The 21,185-nt window shown below is 37.8% G+C and overlaps 2 protein-coding genes across 3 annotated transcripts; both read left to right on the top strand.

The window, feature by feature from the left end:
* The first annotated feature begins 4,586 nt into the window (after window positions 1-4,586).
* Window positions 4,587-8,220, top strand: serpinh1a (serpin peptidase inhibitor, clade H (heat shock protein 47), member 1a). Its single transcript, XM_067607362.1, has 5 exons — window positions 4,587-4,786; window positions 6,369-6,990; window positions 7,070-7,168; window positions 7,445-7,677; window positions 7,769-8,220. Exons 2-5 carry the CDS (start codon window positions 6,393-6,395, stop codon window positions 8,069-8,071), a joined length of 1,233 nt encoding a protein of 410 aa, XP_067463463.1. The 5' UTR covers window positions 4,587-4,786; window positions 6,369-6,392; the 3' UTR covers window positions 8,072-8,220.
* A 3,387-nt stretch (window positions 8,221-11,607) lies between these two features.
* acer3 (alkaline ceramidase 3) lies at window positions 11,608-20,899 on the top strand. 2 transcript variants are annotated; one of them, XM_067607363.1, is made up of 11 exons: window positions 11,608-11,877; window positions 14,508-14,618; window positions 14,745-14,797; window positions 15,074-15,126; window positions 15,411-15,492; window positions 15,604-15,639; window positions 17,222-17,280; window positions 17,413-17,514; window positions 17,922-18,026; window positions 18,119-18,164; window positions 18,322-20,899. In XM_067607363.1, exons 1-11 carry the CDS (start codon window positions 11,736-11,738, stop codon window positions 18,373-18,375), a joined length of 843 nt encoding a protein of 280 aa, XP_067463464.1. In that variant the 5' UTR covers window positions 11,608-11,735; the 3' UTR covers window positions 18,376-20,899. The 2 variants fall into 2 exon arrangements, with proteins under 2 accessions (XP_067463464.1, XP_067463465.1); XM_067607364.1 differs by lacking the exon at window positions 11,608-11,877 and adding an exon at window positions 12,117-12,215.
* The last annotated feature ends 286 nt before the right edge of the window (window positions 20,900-21,185 follow it).

Consider the following 21,185-nt stretch of genomic DNA (forward strand, 5'->3'; position numbering starts at 1 on the left):
TGGAGTACTGAGTTTCCAGGGAGCAGACATGAGCTCGAAGGCTCAAAGAGCAGATGACGTGTACATGGTGCAGAGATTGGGAGGGAGATATCACAAATTAAATCAACTAATTTTATGAATGTTTTGCAAATCCAACTCATACTTTCTGAAAAACAGCATTTCATTTGTTTGACTCATTTTAATTTGTCTTGTAATGCCAAGAAATCTCCAAAACTGAACAAAAGAAAACTAGTCTTGCTTTAGGCTTGTTGGCATTACATTTCTGATATTATTATAGTCAGAACATGCTCTCAATAAATAGAAAACCTTGGAATTCTCAAAGTTTTTGAGCCTGGACAAGACAGTGCTCTGCTTTTCTCTTCACTTTAGATTTAGTTTTTCCTTGCCGCTGTCACCAAGTGCTTGTTTATGGGGGAACGTTGGTTCTCTGTATATTAAAGTGTACAATCTAGACCTGCTCTAGGTAAAAAGTGCCCTGAGATAACTTTTGTTGTGATTTGGCGCTATATCAATTAAAATGATTTGATTTGATTTAGATTTAATGTCACAGACTATTTAGGCAATTTAACTGATTGTTGTAATAATTATGTCACATTCAGTTGTAACATTACCGTAAAAGACCCAGTAGGCTGTGTATTAGCAACACCTGGTAAAGAGGTAGAGCAGATGAGTAAAGTCTTGTAAGAGATCTATTCCAGGCCTTGCAGTCAGAGATTAACCCTTGGTTTGGGATAATTACGTCAGATCCCTTTAATCCCAAACAATGTACCAGTGGCAGTGACAGTCCCTCAGATAGAAATTCTCTTACGGATGAAATGCATTTGCTGGTGCTGTGATGGTGTCTTTGACAGAAAGTTGAGTAAATCATGTTGAGAAACATGTATTTCAGTGAAATGTGGAAACATTTGAGTAAAATCTAATATTCGGTTATTCCAAATCTGCTTTACATGTTTACATTTGTATTTGAGACAAATTCAATTCCTTTGTCAGTTAATTATGATGATGGTGATGATGATCATCTAATGGTGATGACAGTATTAATAGCAGCAGTAACTTTAATACCAACAGTAATAGAAAGAGAACGTTATTTAGCCTCCTGTATTTAAAGCTAGCTCTCTGTCGACCTCTAGTGGTCATTGGAAGAAAGAAGAGGAAATTAAAGTTGCTATTTCTGCCACCAGAGGGCACATGCACCCTCTGTACTGTAGGCCACTTGTCTGTCCTGGCCAAATAAACAAAAGATGGAACCAGAGACTTCTATACAAAAAAATAAGATTTTTATTTCTAATTAATTTATCCACTTTTGATTAAATTGCATAGAAAGGGATAAAATAGTGCAATAGGATAGTGTTATACTGAATAAATAAATCAATGAATCACTAGTTAAATTGAAAACAGTTTTACACCATTACAGAATTACTCAACTAACTTCAAAAATGCTTTTCTACAGTTCACCCTCTGATGACAGTGGTCAACTTTTGTAGCAGTGCAGCCTTTTGGTGCATTTAACAGAAGCATTAAAGCATCGCAACAAACATTCCACAAAGTAAATATGTAATATAAAATGTAATATTAAATGTTAATATACAAACATATTAACATTTACCAACTGGAACACAGTACTCTCCCCCAGTCAGAGACAAGCAGGTGGCTGGAATCTAGATTAATGATATACCCAAGTGACTAAAAAAACATATTTGGATTATCATCCCTAAGCATACTGTGTTTCCTGTCTAATGTACCTAAGCAATCCCTCCAAGTCCCTCACTACACACGAAGAAGTTAAAAATGCAAAATATTTCAGTATCATTCATTTGCACCTGAGTATAGTATTTCTTGGTCCTATGAATTAAATCGTGAAATCATACTCTTCAGCAGATTTAAAGGAGCCTACCAAATCAAATCACCCCTTGACACCAAACAAACACTGGCTGCTGTCTCTCAGGTGTGTTTCAAAGCAGCTTTCAGCTTACACTCAGTGCCAGACTTCTACTACCTTCCCCTCCACATTTGTTACAGCCTCAGTGAAATGTATAATTAGTCCTCTCTGTGATCTTGATAAAGTGAATATATGTGAACAATATGGGCATGGTTTACTGAAACTATGAGTTTTGTTAATTTGGGGACGTGGCTGCTATTTGTTAATAGCTGCCCATTTGAAGACTCTGATATTCCTGTATCATCAAACAGTTCACAGTGAAAACAAACAGGAAACATGGAAGTATGTGTAAATGTCACTAAACGTAAGGTTCGATTGTCAAGTCATTAAAAGGAGCTCCACAGATTTTACACATGAAGTTCAGTTCATCACGGGGAATGCCTCCAGTTGCTCTGGAACAAGCTGTCCACTGTCTGAGAAACTAATCCTGATGATGTCACTAGGGATATTGTGGGAAAACAGTTACAAAATGGCACACTGAGTTTGAAAGATGTAGCCATTCACCAGGCTTGGGAAGTCTAATGTAAGCTGCTGGTTGGATTATGGAAAATGTAGGACTTCCTTGAGCTTGACCTTTACTGGGGGAAGTTTTGTTTCATTGTTTTTTGAAGTGTTTCTTGAAAGCCTCAAAACTATGCTGAAGCACAATTCACACCTGAATCAGAAGTGTCATAGAAATACAACTGGAGCAGCACAGGAATGGGTTTGAATACTGGGCATAGACTTTGAAATGATTGTACTGGTCCATAGTGGGTTTGTAGATCATACAGAAACATAAACAAAATCTTTGAATCCTTTGAATCAAAAATTTATGGCAAAGAGACACAGCAAAATGCTACACTATAAACAGATTCATAATTCTCTGTGTTCATATGATAACATGTTCTACAGTATGTGTAGTATGTATAAATGTTTTTTCCATTAGGCCCCAGATGCATAACAACAGCTGCATATAAATTCTGACAAGCCTTAGAGAACAGGGGCGGTGTTACACAGGACATGCATCCGCTCCTTCTGTAACTTCCTGCTGCCTGAACTACTTTCAAACATAGTGACTCCCAGGCAGGGGGAGGATACATATGACATCAGGAGGGAAAGACACAGGCATTCATGGGAAAAAATGCAACCAGAGCACTCAGTTCCCATACTCCACACACCTCAGATGTACATAACAAGACATAACAATGTTCCTGATTAAATAAAGCGAGAGATACTGCTGAATTATCTTTTTGATTTTTGCAATGAGAAGAATCAGTGTGTAAGACTTACATTCAAATAAAAATGATTCTATAATACTGAATATATCTGTAAAAGTTACTAAACTAGCAAGTTTGCCTTTGGTTCTCTCTATTGTTGTGGGGAGCTTAAGTCAAACCAAAACAGGGATGAGATGATGAAAACACTGCTGATACAGTTACCAGGAAGAAAACTGAAACTTTATCTGACATTGGCTGCCTTTAGTCTCTCTACACTGTTCACAGGACAGGTTACAAAAGTCATGCCATCTCGGCAGGTTACATAAACATAAATGAATAGATGACCCATTTTCTCATGATATCACTACTGTATATTGCTGCCAAGTCCACCACATTTGTGCCAGAAAGGTGATAAATCTACTCGCAGTGCCTCTCCAAGACAACCAGTCCTGTTTGTTATGTAACCCTGAGGTATAAGACATGTAGCCTGAGGTCACGTCTTGCTCGTGTTGATGTTAGCTGGACTGGTAGTTTCAAAGAACATCCTGTTGTCTCCTGCAGTTTGCTGTGCATTCCACTGCTGATACGGTTCTGCAGCAAACATAATGTGATCTGATTTTTAGTCATGCTGCTGCCACTTTTCAATGTTTAATGATTTAAGTGAGTTACACTCTCTGTTGTATAGGATTAATTGACACCAACACGATTTCAGAATAATGACAAGAAGTCATAAACCATAACATTTTAATGTCATAAATATTTTGCTACTCTCTGTTGCCAAGTGATAACACACAATAGCATTAATGTCATTTCAAATTCTGTCATTTCAGTCGGATCAGTAACTGAAATGTCTGCTGGGTCCTTCCAGGCTCACGGATTATGCATTTTACATTTTTGGTTTGTTTGGATTAAATATGAGAAGAAAAGGATAGTTTAGCATGTGGATATACTGCTACTGTACCCATGAAGCAAAGGAAACAAAAACTCAAATTGCATCAATAATGAATGCTTCATTATCAAAAATGGTGAAGAGAAACACCACCGGGATGATGTACACAGCATCCAAGCTGTTCCACAAACAAAAGGACTGAAAATATAGTTGAGAATCTTGAGAAAAGATGACCCAGTGATGTGTAGATCAGTGCAGCAGTGTAGCCACCATAAAAACAGTAATTTAAAAGCATGTATAACGGATTCTACATCAAGATACCACAGTAGTAAAGTATTTATGTAAGAATGGGAGCTGTATTAAAGGTCTATCAGAGAATATAATGATGAAACTGTCTTAGATACTGATACTCTTGTATTTCAATGCAGTCAGTGAGTAATGTAACTTTATTGTGGGTCACTGGGTGCTAAGTGTCTGTCCTCCAACTGGGCTACAATTTCAGGCTTTAGGACCTGGTGGGGGAGGATTCTTCTCCCACTGCCCCTGGATACTATGGGCGGGACCGGCCTGGAAATAAGATTCCACTCACCGCAGAGACTTTCATGCTCTGAAAACCGGCATGACAATTCCTGCAATTGTCTCATACAATTCTGTTCCCACCCATCAGATACATTAACTTCATATAAAGCAGATTGGCGCTGGGGGATCTGTTTGTGAGCAGCTTTGGGACAACCGGCTGAATTGTTGAAAGAACCTAAAAAGGTAAGATAAAAGTACTGGGAGTAGGGGGGGAGGGAGAGTACTCTGAGCTGTGTTCAACTGGTGTAACATGCCCAGTCATGTGAAAAGAGGCCACAAAGTCAGATTTATGATATGCAGCTGTAGATTCCATTATAGATTTAAGCAGTGTGGGTCATCCAAATTGTCAGAGACATTTTAAAAAGTTGGAAAAAATAGAGGAAAATGTAAAAATACATTGCACATAATTAGAAATGCGAGTTCAAACTTTTAGGGAGTTGCCTGTAGCTTCTGACCCAATTTCATCTGTGACAAAGGACATTTGTCTACATATTACACTGCAAATTACATGTTTTCCAAAATACATGAACATTATTGATGGTTTATACATATACAGATTCTCTCATGCACTAAAATTGCAGAGAAAAGAGAATTCCCTGTCATTCATTCATACTAAGTCTCATGTCTGATGAGTACATGACGGCTAGTGAGGCTATCCTAACATGAAGGGTGTGCTGAAATGATGATGATATAAAAAAGGTTCTGATGGACTTGAAAGAAAATACGGGTAAACTAAATTTACCAGTGTTAGTCACTGGCTCATTTGACTTTTAAAGAAACAGAGTACGATTTCAAAATGTCAAATGCAGTATACTTTTCAGATACTGTTTAGATCACATCATCAGCATTTTATAAATATATTCATCCTTGATAATTATGTTCTTAATTTGCTTGCAACAACACATGAAGAGTAATGTACTAATTTAAAACTACTTCTAAAAGCAAAATGTTAAGAATAATGTATGGAGAAAAAAAAAATCCCACTTTGTCCCCTTAAACCTCTTTCATGCATGTTGTGGTTATATATCGCTCCATCTCTCTTTGCTGGCTTTGTGGCTTAGTGAGCCTGTAAAGACATGTTTATGAGGCTGCTGAAAAGACATTCTTGATGTATATGACCTTTCGGTCTTAAGTAGAGTGTGGATTCCTTAAAGTTTTTATTAAGAGGCTGATACTTGGACAGCCAGGTCATTTATCAGTAAACAAACATATTTTACAGAAGATTTGAACTTTAACTGTACTGCACATCACCTCCTCTTCTTAAAGCTGACTTTCCTTTACATACATGGACTGGAATAAAACCCTGACATTCTGTGTGTGTGTGTGCACATGTGTATATGTGTGTCAGCACTTCTTCCACAGTATGAGGAGCCAATCAGCACCAACCAGACACATTCCCCTATAAGAGAAAAATCTGAAATCTTAAATCTTATGTGTTCATCAGATTTAGCTGATCAGTGTTTTGGCCCAGACACATCCTGCAGCTGCCTACGTGGCTGTTACATAATTATTGCCTTGAGGACTACTGGGATAGATCAACTTTGTATGGGTGACCCAGCTCCCCCTGCTATTATCTTCTAAAACTTCAGAGTAAATCCTAAATATACCACTATAAGGACTTCCTGAGATTGGAAAAATAAGGAGAACAAGATATTTCAAACTGAAACAGAACAAACATCAATCCAACAAGATGTTATGTCTCTTCTAAGGTCAGTACATTACATTAATGACAGTATGTGATATTTGTCTTCATGTCTTCTTATAGGTTTTCACTGATTAGCATTACACCATGTGGGTAACAAACCTGGTAGCCCTGGTCCTCCTGGCCACTGCAGCCTCAGCTGCCACCTCTGCATCACCCGACAAAGTCCTGAGTAACCACGCCACCATCCTTGCTGACAACAGTGCTGACTTTGCATTCAGTCTCTACCAAAACATGGCAAAGGAGAAAGACGTAGAAAACATCATCATTTCCCCTGTTGTGGTGGCCACCTCTCTGGGTCTAGTGGCTCTTGGGGGCAAGGCCTCCACTGCTTCTCAGGTAAAGACCATTCTGAATGCGGCCAAAGTTAAAGATGAGCAGCTGCACTCTGGTTTGGCCGAGCTCCTGACTGAGGTGAGCGACCCCAAGACCCGCAACGTCACCTGGAAGATTAGTAACCGCCTGTATGGACCCAGCTCTGTCAACTTTGTGGATGATTTTGTGAAGAGCAGCAAAAAGCACTACAACTATGACCACTCCAAGATAAACTTCAGTGATAAGAAGAGTGCTGTGAACTCCATCAACGAGTGGGCAGCCAAGTCCACTGATGGCAAACTACCTGAGGTCACCAAGGATGTAGAAAAGACTGATGGGGCAATGATCATTAATGCTATGTTTTTCAAACGTGAGTCTGTATAAAACATGTATATGTTCGGTATATTATTCCAAAAACTGGTTTTAAAAGACTTTTTTTCCCCCTACAGCTCACTGGGATGAGCAGTTCCATCATAAGATGGTGGACCAACGTGGCTTCTTGGTACCTCATAGCTACACTGTGTCAGTACAGATGATGCACCGCACAGGTAGGTGGAGACAGTCCTCTATTTTACAGTTAAAAACTAATTTGGGACACTTTCGATTTTTGCACGTGCTGTTCAGAGAAACAAAATCTGAAGAAAAGCTTCTTTATAAGAGTTGTAGATGCATGTTCATGCAGAGAAACCACTTGATCCGCTTTCTTTAAAGATTTATAAAACAGAAAATGGTACACAGCATGACACTTTAACAGATTTCCAAATGGGTGTCTTAAGTAGAGATGGCCTACTAATATTTATAATACATTTAATTTGTTTCCTCAGGTCTCTACAACTTCTATGATGACAAAACCAATAAGTTGTACATCCTGAGCATGCCCTTGGCTCATAAGAAGTCCACTGTGGTGTTCCTCATGCCCTACCACGTGGAACCTCTGGAGAGACTGGAGAAGATGCTGACCAAGAAGCAGCTGGACACGTGGATGGGCAAACTGCAGCAGACAGCAATAGCCGTGACTCTGCCCAAAGTCAGCATGGAAGTCAGTCACAACCTGCAGGTAAAACAATAAAACATGTAAGTCTGAATTTCTGCCTCGGTCGCTTTACATTCTTTAACATAATCTACATTATCTCTCTGCTCCTCCTTAGAAACACCTCGAGGAGTTGGGCCTGACAGAGGCTGTGAACAAATCCAAAGCTGACTTGTCCAAAATCTCCGGGAAGAAGGATCTCTACCTGTCCAATGTGTTCCATGCTTCTGCCATGGAATGGGACACTGCTGGAAACGAAATGGACCCAAGCATCTTTGGCACAGACAAGCTGAAAAACCCCAGACTCTTCTATGCTGATCACCCTTTCATCTTCTTAGTGAAGGACCAGAAGACGAACTCCATCCTGTTCATTGGCAGGATGGTCAGGCCAAAGGGTGAAAAGATGAGAGATGAATTGTAACCACATGTTGACCTGAGTGTCTAAGTTAAATATCTGACTGTGTGTGATTGTATATTTTTTACTGCAATATGCTGAGAGAATTGGGAAAAGAAACGTACATTCCTGTACATCACATGTCGACAGCATTCCACAATACATGGCTGAAGAGATGTGTTTAAGCATTTTGTCCTGTGTTTTAGTGAGCAAAGCATTGTTCACAGCCCTCAGTTTTTATCTTAGTGAATATTTAATGTAATGGCAGATCACATTACAGATTGAAGACTTGCATTAAGTAAGATTTTCCTGATTAACACCTTAAATGTAAAAGTACAGTGTACTTGAATCTACTGCAAATGAGGAGAATCCATATGAAATTTTACCATCAGTATTTACCAGCCCAAACATACTCTGCTGTGATCACGGTCTACAACAATCTTTTTACTATGCTTTCTGATTGACTTACAAAACAGTTTAGTCAAGCATGACTGTTTTTATTTTTGTAAATCCCAAAGTATTTTCATACCCCTGCTTTCCACCACAAGCATATTTTTCATATTTCTAAAAGGCTATATTGCTGTTTTTTTTTGTTTTTTTATGATCTACCCTGTATGCACAAGTCTACACTGGCAACTGAACCAAATGATAATCGATTCAATATGAGTTATCTCCACAACATCAGTGCACTCATATTTGTTATGGCATCAGACTGTTACATATTTCCTGTTTTTGCAATAAAAGTGAAAAAACTAAAAAAGTGTCATCATGATTGTAGACATTTGGTGGTGGCTTTTTTCCCTTGTGTAACAGAAGACTTACTCTTTCAGCCAGTTTGCCAGTTTGAAAGTCTGTGTGCAATGGCAGTTTAGCCTTGGGCATGGTTGTTGAAGTCAGGCCCCCAGTGGGATTTTCCAGCTGCATAACATGATCAAATTCCAGTAAGACTGATTGTGTGCCCTCCTGGACAGCTTTACTTGAGCAAAGACTCTGCTAGTTGCATTAATGCATTAATGGTATACGTTATATGGTAAACAGTAGGGCCTACATAGCTTCTTACTGTAATCATTAAATCCCCAAACTCAAATATTTAGACCTTAACAAATACCTGAGTCATCCAGATGGGTGCTGCAGCTGCTCCTGTGAGCAAAGCACTTGCTAAAAGCCACATCATCAAATTCCCACCAGATTGCTTACATTAGGATCAGATTATAAACGGCCATAGAGCAATCAATAACAAGCAACTGATTTACTTGGTGAGTGGAAAAAGTAAAATAAAAGTAATTGAAATTAGAAGTGAAATACAGACTTAAATACAGGATCAGTCCATCATTTATGATCAAAAATACAGTAGCCATACATTAGTTAGTATTGCCACTGCAGCAGTAAACTCTGCGATTTTTAGTGTCTCACTCCCTCTAGAGGACATCTGAGTATTTTTTTAAATACTGGATAAATAAATGAGTTTATATAAAACTAACCTAATCATGCTGTATGATACTTTTTTCTGTGGTCTCAAAACATTATTATGTACAGTATGCTTTGTCTTCCTGCAGTGGTTATTGCAATTATTTGTCACCTGACAGTTGTACAAATGTAAATGACTATATTCAGTTATATTAAAAAAAGGTAAGATACAAATGATAGAATAACAAAGTCACATATACCACTTACAGTACAATTAAGTTGACACAGGCTTTACATATCTTAACCCATAATTAATTAAGGATGACTGGCAGTAACTGCTGCTTTGGGTAATTATTGAGTCAGTAGTACTAAGAATTCAACAGCATTTTTCAAGGTAACTGTGCCACATGAACACTTGTTATGAACAGCTTCATTATTACTATCAGCTTATGTTAATTCCAAGAGAACTTTCTAGGATTCATGTGAGTGCTTTAAACTAGCTGATTTGAAACTGGATGAGTTCTGCATGTAATACAATCTGTGTTTGTCAGAAAGTCATTATGTTGTTACCATCTTAAACCTGGCAACAATGCAATCACTGCAGTTTACTTAGACAAACACTCATGCAGTAGGAGCTGTAGATGCTCAACACTCTTTAATGATGGATCAGCCAGCAATTTAAAAAAAGAAAAAAGAAGAGCGTGTTTTTATACATCTCTAAAACTAAGTAAATGAGCATGAAATGCAGGCATCTTATAACTGAACACTTGACTATATCATTTGGACTGCGTTTTTTTCTTATAGCCTGTTGTTTTAATACCAATGTACATCCTGTTCTGCTCGTTATTCTATTGTTTATCATGACTGTATTGTGATGCTGTATATTTGTTCCCTTTTTCTTACATTCACATCTGACAATTCCTGTCAGCTTAGCTGACAATAAAGTACTCAACTGAAAGTATTTTATTTATTGGTTGCTATGGCTTGTTATATACTCTGTGATGAGTCTAACTTCAGGGCTTTTTGGTATAACCTACTGGTAGGCCAATATAACGAGATACTACCATATTGAATCTCTTCATAGAGCACCTCTTTACTAAACTGTAGTTCAGGGACATTTAGTGGTAATTATGAGCTATTATCATATTTTCATAGAGCAGATTGTATTTGTTTAGGGGTGAAAAAACTCATGAGTAGGCTATACTGGTAGCTAATTCATTAATAACCTATATCATCACATTGAATAATTGAATCTAAACATGTAGAATGTGTAACTCCAATAAAACACTTTTTTTTTTTTTTTTTTTTTTTTTTACATTTCAGTGGCATCTAAACATTTAATTCAGCACATGTAAGTTAAAACTGAGATATGTGTTAGTCTGATATGTAGCAAAATAACATTAATTACTTGGTACTGACAGCAGTAGGTTACAATTTACAGTTACAATCCAGTTAAATGTTTTGTGGCTAAGTTCAGTGTTATAGCATCTGTGATTCACTGTATCACATAAGCAAGGCAATGTGTGTAGGGCCCCCATGACCACTAGAGGGCCTGGAATATAAATTGACACTTTTGATAACCAATTATCCTCAGACTTACTTAACGTCATCAGTGGCTCAAGATCACCTCACCGGTCTTGCCATAATCATTATTTATCATAATATTGGCCAGCAGCTGTCCTATGATGACACCACTGATTACTTCGCTTCTAAAATATCTAGGGAGTGAAAGTTTTGAAGATGGTGATGATGATGATAATAATGATACTTGAAAGCCTTCTGTTTTAATCTTCATAGTGATAATTGTGTGTAATTTGTTGGTTATAGTTCATTTGCACCTTTATCTTTATGCCAGTTTCAGTAGGCTCTATAAATAATACTTTAGTTGTTTGATTTACAAAATGGTTTAGCACTTTGATTTTGCTAGGGTCACTTTATAATATTTAAATCTGTATTTTTTCTTCTTTATAAATCAATCATTTATTCAAAATATTTGTTTTTTTTAAGTCATTTTATTCCTTCATTAGTCATTATTTGCATGTTTGTTTTTTATTTTGATGTTTAAAATGCAGCTTTTTATCTGTTAAAAGTAGCATTTGGTCTCATTTACATGCACATGGAACATGGTGCAGATTTGGGGTGCATTCGTGAGTGCTTGGGAGGGGGCAGATTTTGCACAGGGCACCCAGAAAACTAGAAACGGCCCTGCAACTCAGTGCTGGACTTTGATATCTGCTTCTCCATCGCTCGCGAGGAGGAGGGCTCGAGGTATGCTCGCGCTGAGATGGGACTACGTCCGTTAACAGCCTCCCCCTCTTCCATCATGGCTCCGTCGTTAGACAGGCAGGGATACTGGGGGCGGCCGACCTCAACGCTGGACTGGTGTGAAGAAAATTATGTCGTCTCTTTTTACATCGCAGAATTTTGTAAGTAGAGTATAAATGCACCATTGATACTAAAAATCTAAATATGGGGGTTTGTATGAGGAGGCTTTGGGGCAGTAAAGCCGTGCACGTACTGTCGCCCCTGAGTAACGTAAACATGAAGTAGCAGCAGCGGTTGTAATAAGTGCATTTATTATCGAGTTGGCTCCACGGATGTATAAAGAGAGGTTGTCTCTGGTGACGTTAATTTTCGGGCACTTCCTATGAGCTAAATGTTAGCTTATACTTTAACAGACTAGAGCTGTAGCTAGCTAACGAGGAGAAGGAAAGCTGTCGGTACTTAACCTGTTTCAAGCTCCGCATATATCGTTAGCATTACTGTAAGTAAGTGGAGTATGTGAGTATTAGCGAGCGTTACATAGAGACACTACTTTACCATCACAACACATTACCACTCATTTCTGAAACTTGGTCTTGAGGTTTTCCTTCACAAGGTGAACTAGTTATTCGCTGACACCACTTGAAACTTGATAAAACATTATCTTCAGACAGTCAGGGCGCCTCATTGCTTTGGCCATCGATAAAAAACTGGTTTCTCAGGAACCACTATCTTACATTTAAACAGTTAGTGTTCAAGGTCTTCATGCAGAAATGCTCATAGACCTCATCTTAAAGCTGAGGCACAGGCTTTCTTTCAGTTGCATTTAACAAAGATACACTGGACAAATGATTCCCGAAGAAAATAATAATTTAACTCATTACTGTGTGGCCAATTTAAGCTCTTGAAAGTGAACAAAGCTGTGCATTCAGTGTTTCTCCAGTCTTCTTTGTGTGTGCATTAATTAGTAATTCAAAAGAAAGGCTATTTCAGTTAATTACTGCCATACTAACTTGATATTCAGCTAGAAATCCTGTATTCTGTTGTAGTGTGCAGAATTCATATATCCCACAAATTAATTGTATATCCATTGTAGAATTGAAGATTAAAACTGAAGAATTTTCACTGTATTTTTAGGAATCCAGATCAATTTTCTAGTTGCTGTTGTCATGTTGTCCATGGTGCTCAGAGTAGCAAGTGACATAGCAGTTAGTCCAAGTCAAGTCAAGTGGGTCAGAGGTTAGTTGAGGTTTTTCAGTGTTTTTCCACACGAACACCTTTGTAGTGATATAACCTTAATTTTGTTGTCCTAAAAAAAGTCCTAGGTTTACATGGTGTATGGCCACTGTGTTCATTAATCTTATTGAAATGTTTATTAACTTTGGCACATATCAGCATATCTCTGATACGGACAGTTGAAGCTTTTGTTTGCACAAATGACACATGCTGGCCCAGCTAGATAGTTGTTTTCAGCTGCAGAAGAATTGTTTGGCATTTAAACGGTGGTTCAGGTTACAATGGCTGGAATGTGGCATTGTTCACGTGGAAAAGAGACACCGCCATGATTTTAATCCTCATTTGATGTGTGTTTTTGTGCATTATCTCTCTTTTTCAAAACATCAGCACATGGTGACAGTAGAAGGCTGACACAGAGAGAGGTCATAAAGAGTCTCACACACACAGGAGACAAGTGTCTCAACACATTCAGAGATTTGCAGTTGTCTTTGAAATGTGACAACAAATCACTCAGATTTATTCTTGGCGTGTGTGCATTTATTATCAGTAACCAAAGTTCATTTTAAAATGGTCATTCCAAGGACTTGTGGATACGCCTTGGCTTTTATCAGACACTTGCAGATAAAGCGAAAGTGTCATGTTGGTTGTGAAAATACTAGTAGTAATCAGTATTAGTTTTAAAACTAGTTGACATCCTGGTAAGTCTGATTGTTTTCCATACCTGTGTTTGTATATCACCCCACCCAGAAAGAGTAAGATTAGGATCAGTGTTGAGATCTGTCTTATCGGGTAGCCTGTGGGCCTGATGATATACTGTACCAACAGCACAGCAAGTCCACTGCAATAGCCCAGGGGAGGGAGGTTTACTTAAACAAACATTGACACTAGTTCAACTATAGGCCTTTTTTGCAGATAAGGCTTAAACACTTGCTTGAGGCGAGCTTGAAGATAGTGGTTGAAGCCATGTTCACCTCCACTCCCCAGGTTTTCTCAGCGGTTTTCAGGTTTCAAACCAGCGATCTTATCGTCACACTTCTTTACACAAAGGCAGCATGAATATATTTTTCATCTTTAAGCTCATTCCTTACAAATGAGTAACAGTGGCAGCAGTACAACCAGTGCAACACCAAATAGTGCAGCAACAAACTGTAGAACATTAGAAAAGTGGACCTGGGGCATCTGTAGTTTACTATCTGTTCATTTATCCATTACCTGTTGTTCCTGTGATTTCAAATCCAAATAATACTTTATTACTGGTATTAAGTCTAGTATTCGTCGTTAAGTGACGTACGTCTATTGAAATAATAGAAAAGAGAATTGATATATACGGGGACAGCAAACATGAACATGAAACATGAACCCCAGTGCAATGATCAGGTTTCTGAAATAAGATATGGTTCGTGCTGTTGTCATAATGATCACAACATGTAATCCAGGCTGTCTCACTGAACTCTCAATACCGTCATGTCACCCAATCACAGAGGCATTCATAGCTGGTCAAATATCACACAGATCATGTGGTCTGTCTCTAATTTGTCTCTGTTGTCTTTTTGAACAGGGAACACTGTCAGCAACCTGATTATGATTCTTCCTCCCATTTATGGAGCCATCCAGACTTTTCGTGATGGCCTGGAGTTTCGCTACATCTGCTCTTTCCTTGGACTGGCAGGTTAGTCTATTAACAACGTATTTTGGAGTCATAAAGTATGCACTGCTAATGCCATCATACCATAACCATATTTTCAGTATGTGAGAATGACTTTCAGTTTTAATGTTTTGTTGGGTTGTCATCCAGCTGTTGGTGTTGGTTCCTGGTGCTTCCACATGACGCTGCTGTACGAGATGCAGGTGGGCAGAGTTACAGTGAAATCTGAATATGTCAGCAAAACGTGTGTACATACTCATGAGATGAGAGGGGATGTCCGTTGAGACTTTACTTTTTTCCTGACATGCTAATTTCTTGCTGAAACTGCATGAATCAGAATCATTGTTACTTTGGGAAATATCTGTAATGGAAATATGAGGACAAACGTTTGTTTCCTAATGCAGTGCTAAATTATGCTGAAACAATGTAATCCCATAATGATGTATTAATATGAGTTTTCTCTGTATTTATATTTGCAGTTACTGGACGAGTTGCCAATGATTTACAGTACATGCGTCTTTGTCTACTGTTTGTAAGTGGTGCAATCTTTTGGATTTATTGCTGTTGAAGCACACTAGACTGAAAATGTCGCCTCACTTTATTGGCCACGAGACTTAGTTGAACAAATGTGTGATTGTGGCTGTAAAACAAACCAGTGAATCCCTTACTGATCACTTAATCCATTCCAAGGAACTATAATATGTCGTCTTCTTGTGGCTATAGAATGCACTGTGTGTAATGGATCTACTGAGTCCAGTCTGGGCTCAAGTATCTTTCTCCATTTTAGCTCAGTTTGTTATCTGCTTCTTTTTTCAGATATGAGTGCTTCAAACAAGAGAACAGCCTCAGTTTATTTCCTATTGCATTATTATTAATCTTCAGTGTCTCAGTCACTGTGGTGAGTATCTGCTTTTACTATAAAGGTTATCATGTACTTTGAACCATTGCTTTGAATGAAACATAAGATCCATCATATTCCCTTGACTAGATTGTGTATTTGTTTTTGTAGGTGTACCTACAGTGGAAGGAGCCAGTGTTTCACCAGGTATGGAGTGCTCTGCATTGTGATCAGTTTGCTCGTTGTTTGCTATTAGGGCTCAGTGTACCTTAAGTCATTTTACCTTGGGTAAACATTGGGTTTCCTGACACAGCATGCAACAGCATGTGGTGAATGCTGGTTGTCAAACATAAAGTAGTATTTCACATCAACGCACATATAAAAAACATTTAATTGCATTTTACTGTTTGCTGATGATTAGTTAAGTGTTCAGTAAGGTGAGGCATTTTAAAAAAACAAGGGATACAAACCCTAAACCCAGCACTAAATCCTTAAGTATGGCATCAAACCATTCTTAATTATGTTACCAAGAAGAAGAAGGAACTACATAAACCTAAGATAAACACAGCCACTTCTATTATGCCCAGTGTTTGTCTGTACCTGCTTAGTCTTACATATTGTGTGTGTTTCTGTACAACAGTAAGGACAATGTGACAAAGCTGACTTTGTTTACTAATCACACTGCTCTACGCTGGTTCATAACAAGAATGATGTGTAGTACATGTTGGAGCGCACTGAACCAACCAGTACATAGAGTTTGGTTCTGTATTCAGATTGCCATTTGTGCTGCTTTGACTGATTTACGTGGATCAGTGGAATGCAACACAGCAACAGATACACACCTGTGTGTTTTCTGTAATCTAGCAGAGTGGGTCCCAACTTTTTTGGCTTGTGCCCCATTAAAATGAAGCCATGTCTACATATGACCCCTTATTTCAGCCTATGACTGTTGTATTGACATTTGTATGCAGTTCAGCCAAATTGTTAATGTTTCATTTTATGGATTATTAGAGACAATGGTAAAAGTCAGCCTGGTTCTAGACCTCTGAATCACTGCCCACATGTCCACTTTCCCCAATTTAAGTATTACTGAAGTGAAACTGAAATGATAATTCAGTCTGATCATCAGGTTTGGTGAAAGAATCCAGTATTTCACAAGAAAGAAAAAAAAAAAACAACAAAAAATGTCGAACAGTCAGAAATGTTAAACATTGTTTCATGTGAAAGAATTTTATATTTATTATTTCTTTAGTCATCTGGTGGACCCTCAGATTTATCCTGGGACTCTTTGTGGGGTCTCGGCCCTCAGGTTTGGAAACACTGATCGAGCAGATTTAAATACTCATGTATAGGAAAGTTTGAAAGAAGCGTTGTTAATGGTGCTAGATCAACTAGTAGATTAATCAATCAGTCAATGCACAGAAAAATAACTGTTGACAGCTCTGATAATCAATTAATTCAGATCTTTTATCTTGTAAAAAGACTAAAATTCTATAGCTATATTAACGACAGGTTGTTATTCTTATTACACACCAGAAAACAAAGGCTATGTTAGCATGCTATTTTAGCATTAATCTCTATGTATATCTTAGCCTGCCTGAAATTCACTAATTTAAAGTCATCACTTTGAGCTCTGACGACTCGTAATGGAAATGTGTAAATAGTTTTGAAATTCTGTAGTCTTTATGATAAAATGATAATCAATCAATGTGCAATATTAGTTCCAGCTTTAAATTTGTTATCAGTCTTGTTGCACGTTTTTCTAACCCATAATTGTCCCTTCTTTTAGGTCATGTATGGTGCTTTAGTAGCCTGCCTAGTGATGCGATCTATCTTCATTGTTACATGGTAAGTTTTCAAAGAGGACTGTTCATTTTGAAGATATTACCATATCAAAATAACTGCTGATCATGAATATTCAGTGATGATAGCAACAACACACTAAAGGGTTTTCCTTTGTTGTTTTTGATTCAATTTTAGGGTGTACCCATGGCTCAGACCTCTGTGTTACACCTCATTAGGTGTCTTTATGTTAGGCTTTCTACTGTGGAACATTGACAATATCTTCTGTGACTCATTAAGGTGAGTATTTGTAGTAGTATGGGTAAAAAGGCTGGTTACTAACTCAGAACAACATGTCCCTGTGAAGTTCTCAGAACCAAGTTAAATATCCTCCTTTAATGACATCACTGTGGAAAACTTTCACATTAACAGTCAGTGACAATAACCTTTATGTTACAACAAGGCTAATGTAATGTTTCTCATCTCAAGGACAAGTTAGTGCCTGGAAATGTATCAACACATTCACTGTAGAATATGACACTTTACTTAAACTCCATTTACTTGATCTTAAATGTATTATGCGTTTTGGTTTAATATAAAAACAGGGAATTATCTGTTTTATAATTTATTAGCATCCCCCCTGGAGAATGTCATATTGTGGGTCTTGTGAGAGTTGTTAATGGTTCAACACTTTCTTGGTCTTTCAGAGCCAGTAGACGAACGTTGCCCCCTGGTGTTGGAGTAGTAACGCAGTTCCATGCCTGGTGGCACATCTTCACAGGCCTGGGATCATACCTGCACATACTTCTGAGGTACGCTCCTATTTTAGTAGCAGGAGCTGCAGTGAGTCTTATTGTAATGACACATATTAAAGTGTATTAACATCATGTTCATCTTCTTAAAGTCTGCAGATCAGATCAACCTACCTCAAGTACAGACCAAAAGTAAAGGTTTGTTTAGCCATTAGCCTTTGCAATCATTTAAGCCTTTATTTATTTCATTAATTTATTTTTATATCTAACCAGTTGTATTTTGAGTTTTGAATGTTTGACACCAGTGAAGGAAAACAAAGCATCTAATCTATTACCATATCCTAACTTTGATTAGTTTCTCTGTGGAGTTTGGCCCGCACTGCACATTGATCCACAGAAGACGAGCTGAAATGAAGGGATGAGGACCAACTGAAGGATGGTGACTGCCATATCCAGACTCCATCGGCACAAGGACCTGCCAGTACCCCTCTGCCACTGCTGGGAACTCTACCCACCGCCAGGGGGCGGTGTGGACCCCAAGGCACCACCCCAGGGAACCTTCGGTTCTGCACTGTGGGGATTTACTAAGTACAGTATAGCACTGAGTCCAGTTTTAAGAAATGGATGATTTTTTTTTTATCACTAATAACTTATTAGATTAGCTTTTCTCTAATTTTATTGAAGTGTAATGATTTTATTTGCTCATTCATTTTCAAAGCAAATATGATGTGTAGTCCACTGCAGTGGTAAATGTTGAAGGGGTTATGGGCGCTATTTTAGGGTTTTTTATTTTTGGGTTTGGGAAAAGGGAAAACTGTGTCAGTAATTTAGAATTCACAATTAACATATTTATCATTGTATGTTTGATTCTGTGGATATTTCTACTAAGCCTAAAGATATTTAGATCCTCAATGAAGACTATTGCTAACATGTAGATTTACAAGTAGCTGAGGGAGCCCTACTTACAACACAGTGTTATATCCCTTTTCAAGGAGTGTCATTGTTTTTGGATGTGCTCACTATATATGGGATAGTAACTACCAGCTAGAAAGTGATACTGTGTTATTGTAGCTCAGCAGTCTTGACTAGAAAATCCTCATATATTTGTTTGGCCACAGGCTTCATTTTTATTTGAAATCATTTTTACTTGAAAACATGCCAAGACTGGAATTATTCATTTCTTAATTATTTATATATATATCTTTTGCCAAAGTTGCTCTGGGATTTAAAACAGTCATGTAGTGTGTGAGACATAAATGTTTTACCTCGCTATAAAAAAGCAAGAGATAAAGTGCTTTGTTACCCATCATCATTACATTGACTTTTAATTTTTAGTAGAACAGGGTTAAAATGCTCCCAAATACAGAAAGCAGACACTTTCTGTATCGACTTTCATAGCCTTCACAGTGATACTGCAAATATAATTGCAGTAAAATTTTACAGCCAGTTTTCTAGGTTTAGAAACCACTTTGTTAGGATTTGAGCAGCATCTGGAGGGTCTGATCAGGCAGAAACATTACTGGAAATTATTGGCTCAGCTTGTCTATTGTTGATCCTGAGCCATTATTAGTCACAAGATCATTGTGGATGATGTGTACAGCTAACCTGGAGAGTAATGAGACTTAAAATGTTGATAGATGAAACCCAGCTAACAAAGACAACCTCTTTAAGAACATTCTTTAAATTCAGTCAAAGGACCAAGTGAATGAATGAAGCATGTCTGAATTATTGTATCTTCATAAACCGCAGGGAATGCGGTGCTAGACACAGCCAGTTTTGGGTAGCTTTTTGACTCCTACGTCAATACACTAAATCCCCTTGATATCTGTTGTCATGCTGTAATTCAGTGATGTGATTGAGTGTCCTCCATACTTATTAGAAACAAACTTGATTTAAATTAAGTTTTGAAATCCCTTTATCTACAGGTACTTAAGGCTTAAACATCTCACCACAATACTACTGCATTTTATTTATTACTCTCTAATTTATAGAGTCAAATGTCACATATGCTGTAATCCTTGTAGAATATCTCTGTCAAACTGTCTATGATACAACCACTAGGTGGCATAAATGTCCAGTTTATTTCAGACATTGCCAAATGTGCCATCGTGCATTGAGGAACAACCTGCTTACTGTAGAACTTGTAGAATATTTGCCACAGTTTTCATGCACTGGATTTGTGCTGTGAAATGAAGGTTTTTTTTTAATTTAAAGAGTTTGTTTTGCTACTGTGAAAAAGTGGATCTGTAAAGGTAACAATAGAACTCTGAGCTTGGAGTAACTGTGGTAAACTGGAAGATGCACATCATTGTTGTTGTATGGAGATACTGTATTTGTGTGGCCTGCTACAGTAAACTGCTGTGTGCCGGATTATCTCCCGAGACAACATACAGTTCATTATGCATACATGCTGCGTCACCAACTCATATGCTTGTGGGTATAACAATTGCGTGAACCCAGTGTTGCAAACATTCATAAGCACAATGTATGAAAGTATTAACATTATTCAAATGTCTGTGTGAAATCCTCAATGTATGTTATTATCTTGTAGTCACTGCTCATCAGTAGAGCTGAGCAGCTTTCAAAGAGGGGTGCCTTATTGTTATCCTTACAGTGTGATCCAAGTTGCCTTGATGTTCGTGATACACAGACCATTCACCATGTTCCTTGTGTTTTACCGTGTACCCTTCCCAGGATTATTTGAAGGAAAAACAGTAACAACTTCTAAATTCAAGTTCGGGCCTGAATCTTTGGCCTTCCATTAATTTCATGTGTCCAACAACTGAGTTACAGGTTCATATAATGTTAACTGTATCTACAAGTGATCATACATTATGTGTTGAGGCCAGAAGAGCAAACTTTTTCAACATTTTTTGGTCATGTGCCAGTCTTAACTGTTGTATTGTCAAATAAAAGAAAATGTGTCAATCTAACATACGTAAAGAAGAACCTCTTTTTGAAACCATATGCTGTAACTCACTTTATGTTTATAACATGCTTACTTTTGTGAAGCATCATGGCTGTTCATATCATAATCCACCTGCAACAAATGTGTCTGATTAGAATATGACACAGTGTCTGCAGTGTCGACCACAGCAGACATTAGGAATATTTACACATGACTCATCAATTGTTCATCAACAGTTTTGTGCATCTTATCTTAGATATGTTATATTGTTTGGGTTTTGAATTGAGTCATGCAATTCGAAGGTGTGGTAA

This window comes from Thunnus thynnus, chromosome 13 (genome assembly GCF_963924715.1).
Source record: "Thunnus thynnus chromosome 13, fThuThy2.1, whole genome shotgun sequence".
NCBI lineage: Eukaryota > Metazoa > Chordata > Actinopteri > Scombriformes > Scombridae > Thunnus > Thunnus thynnus.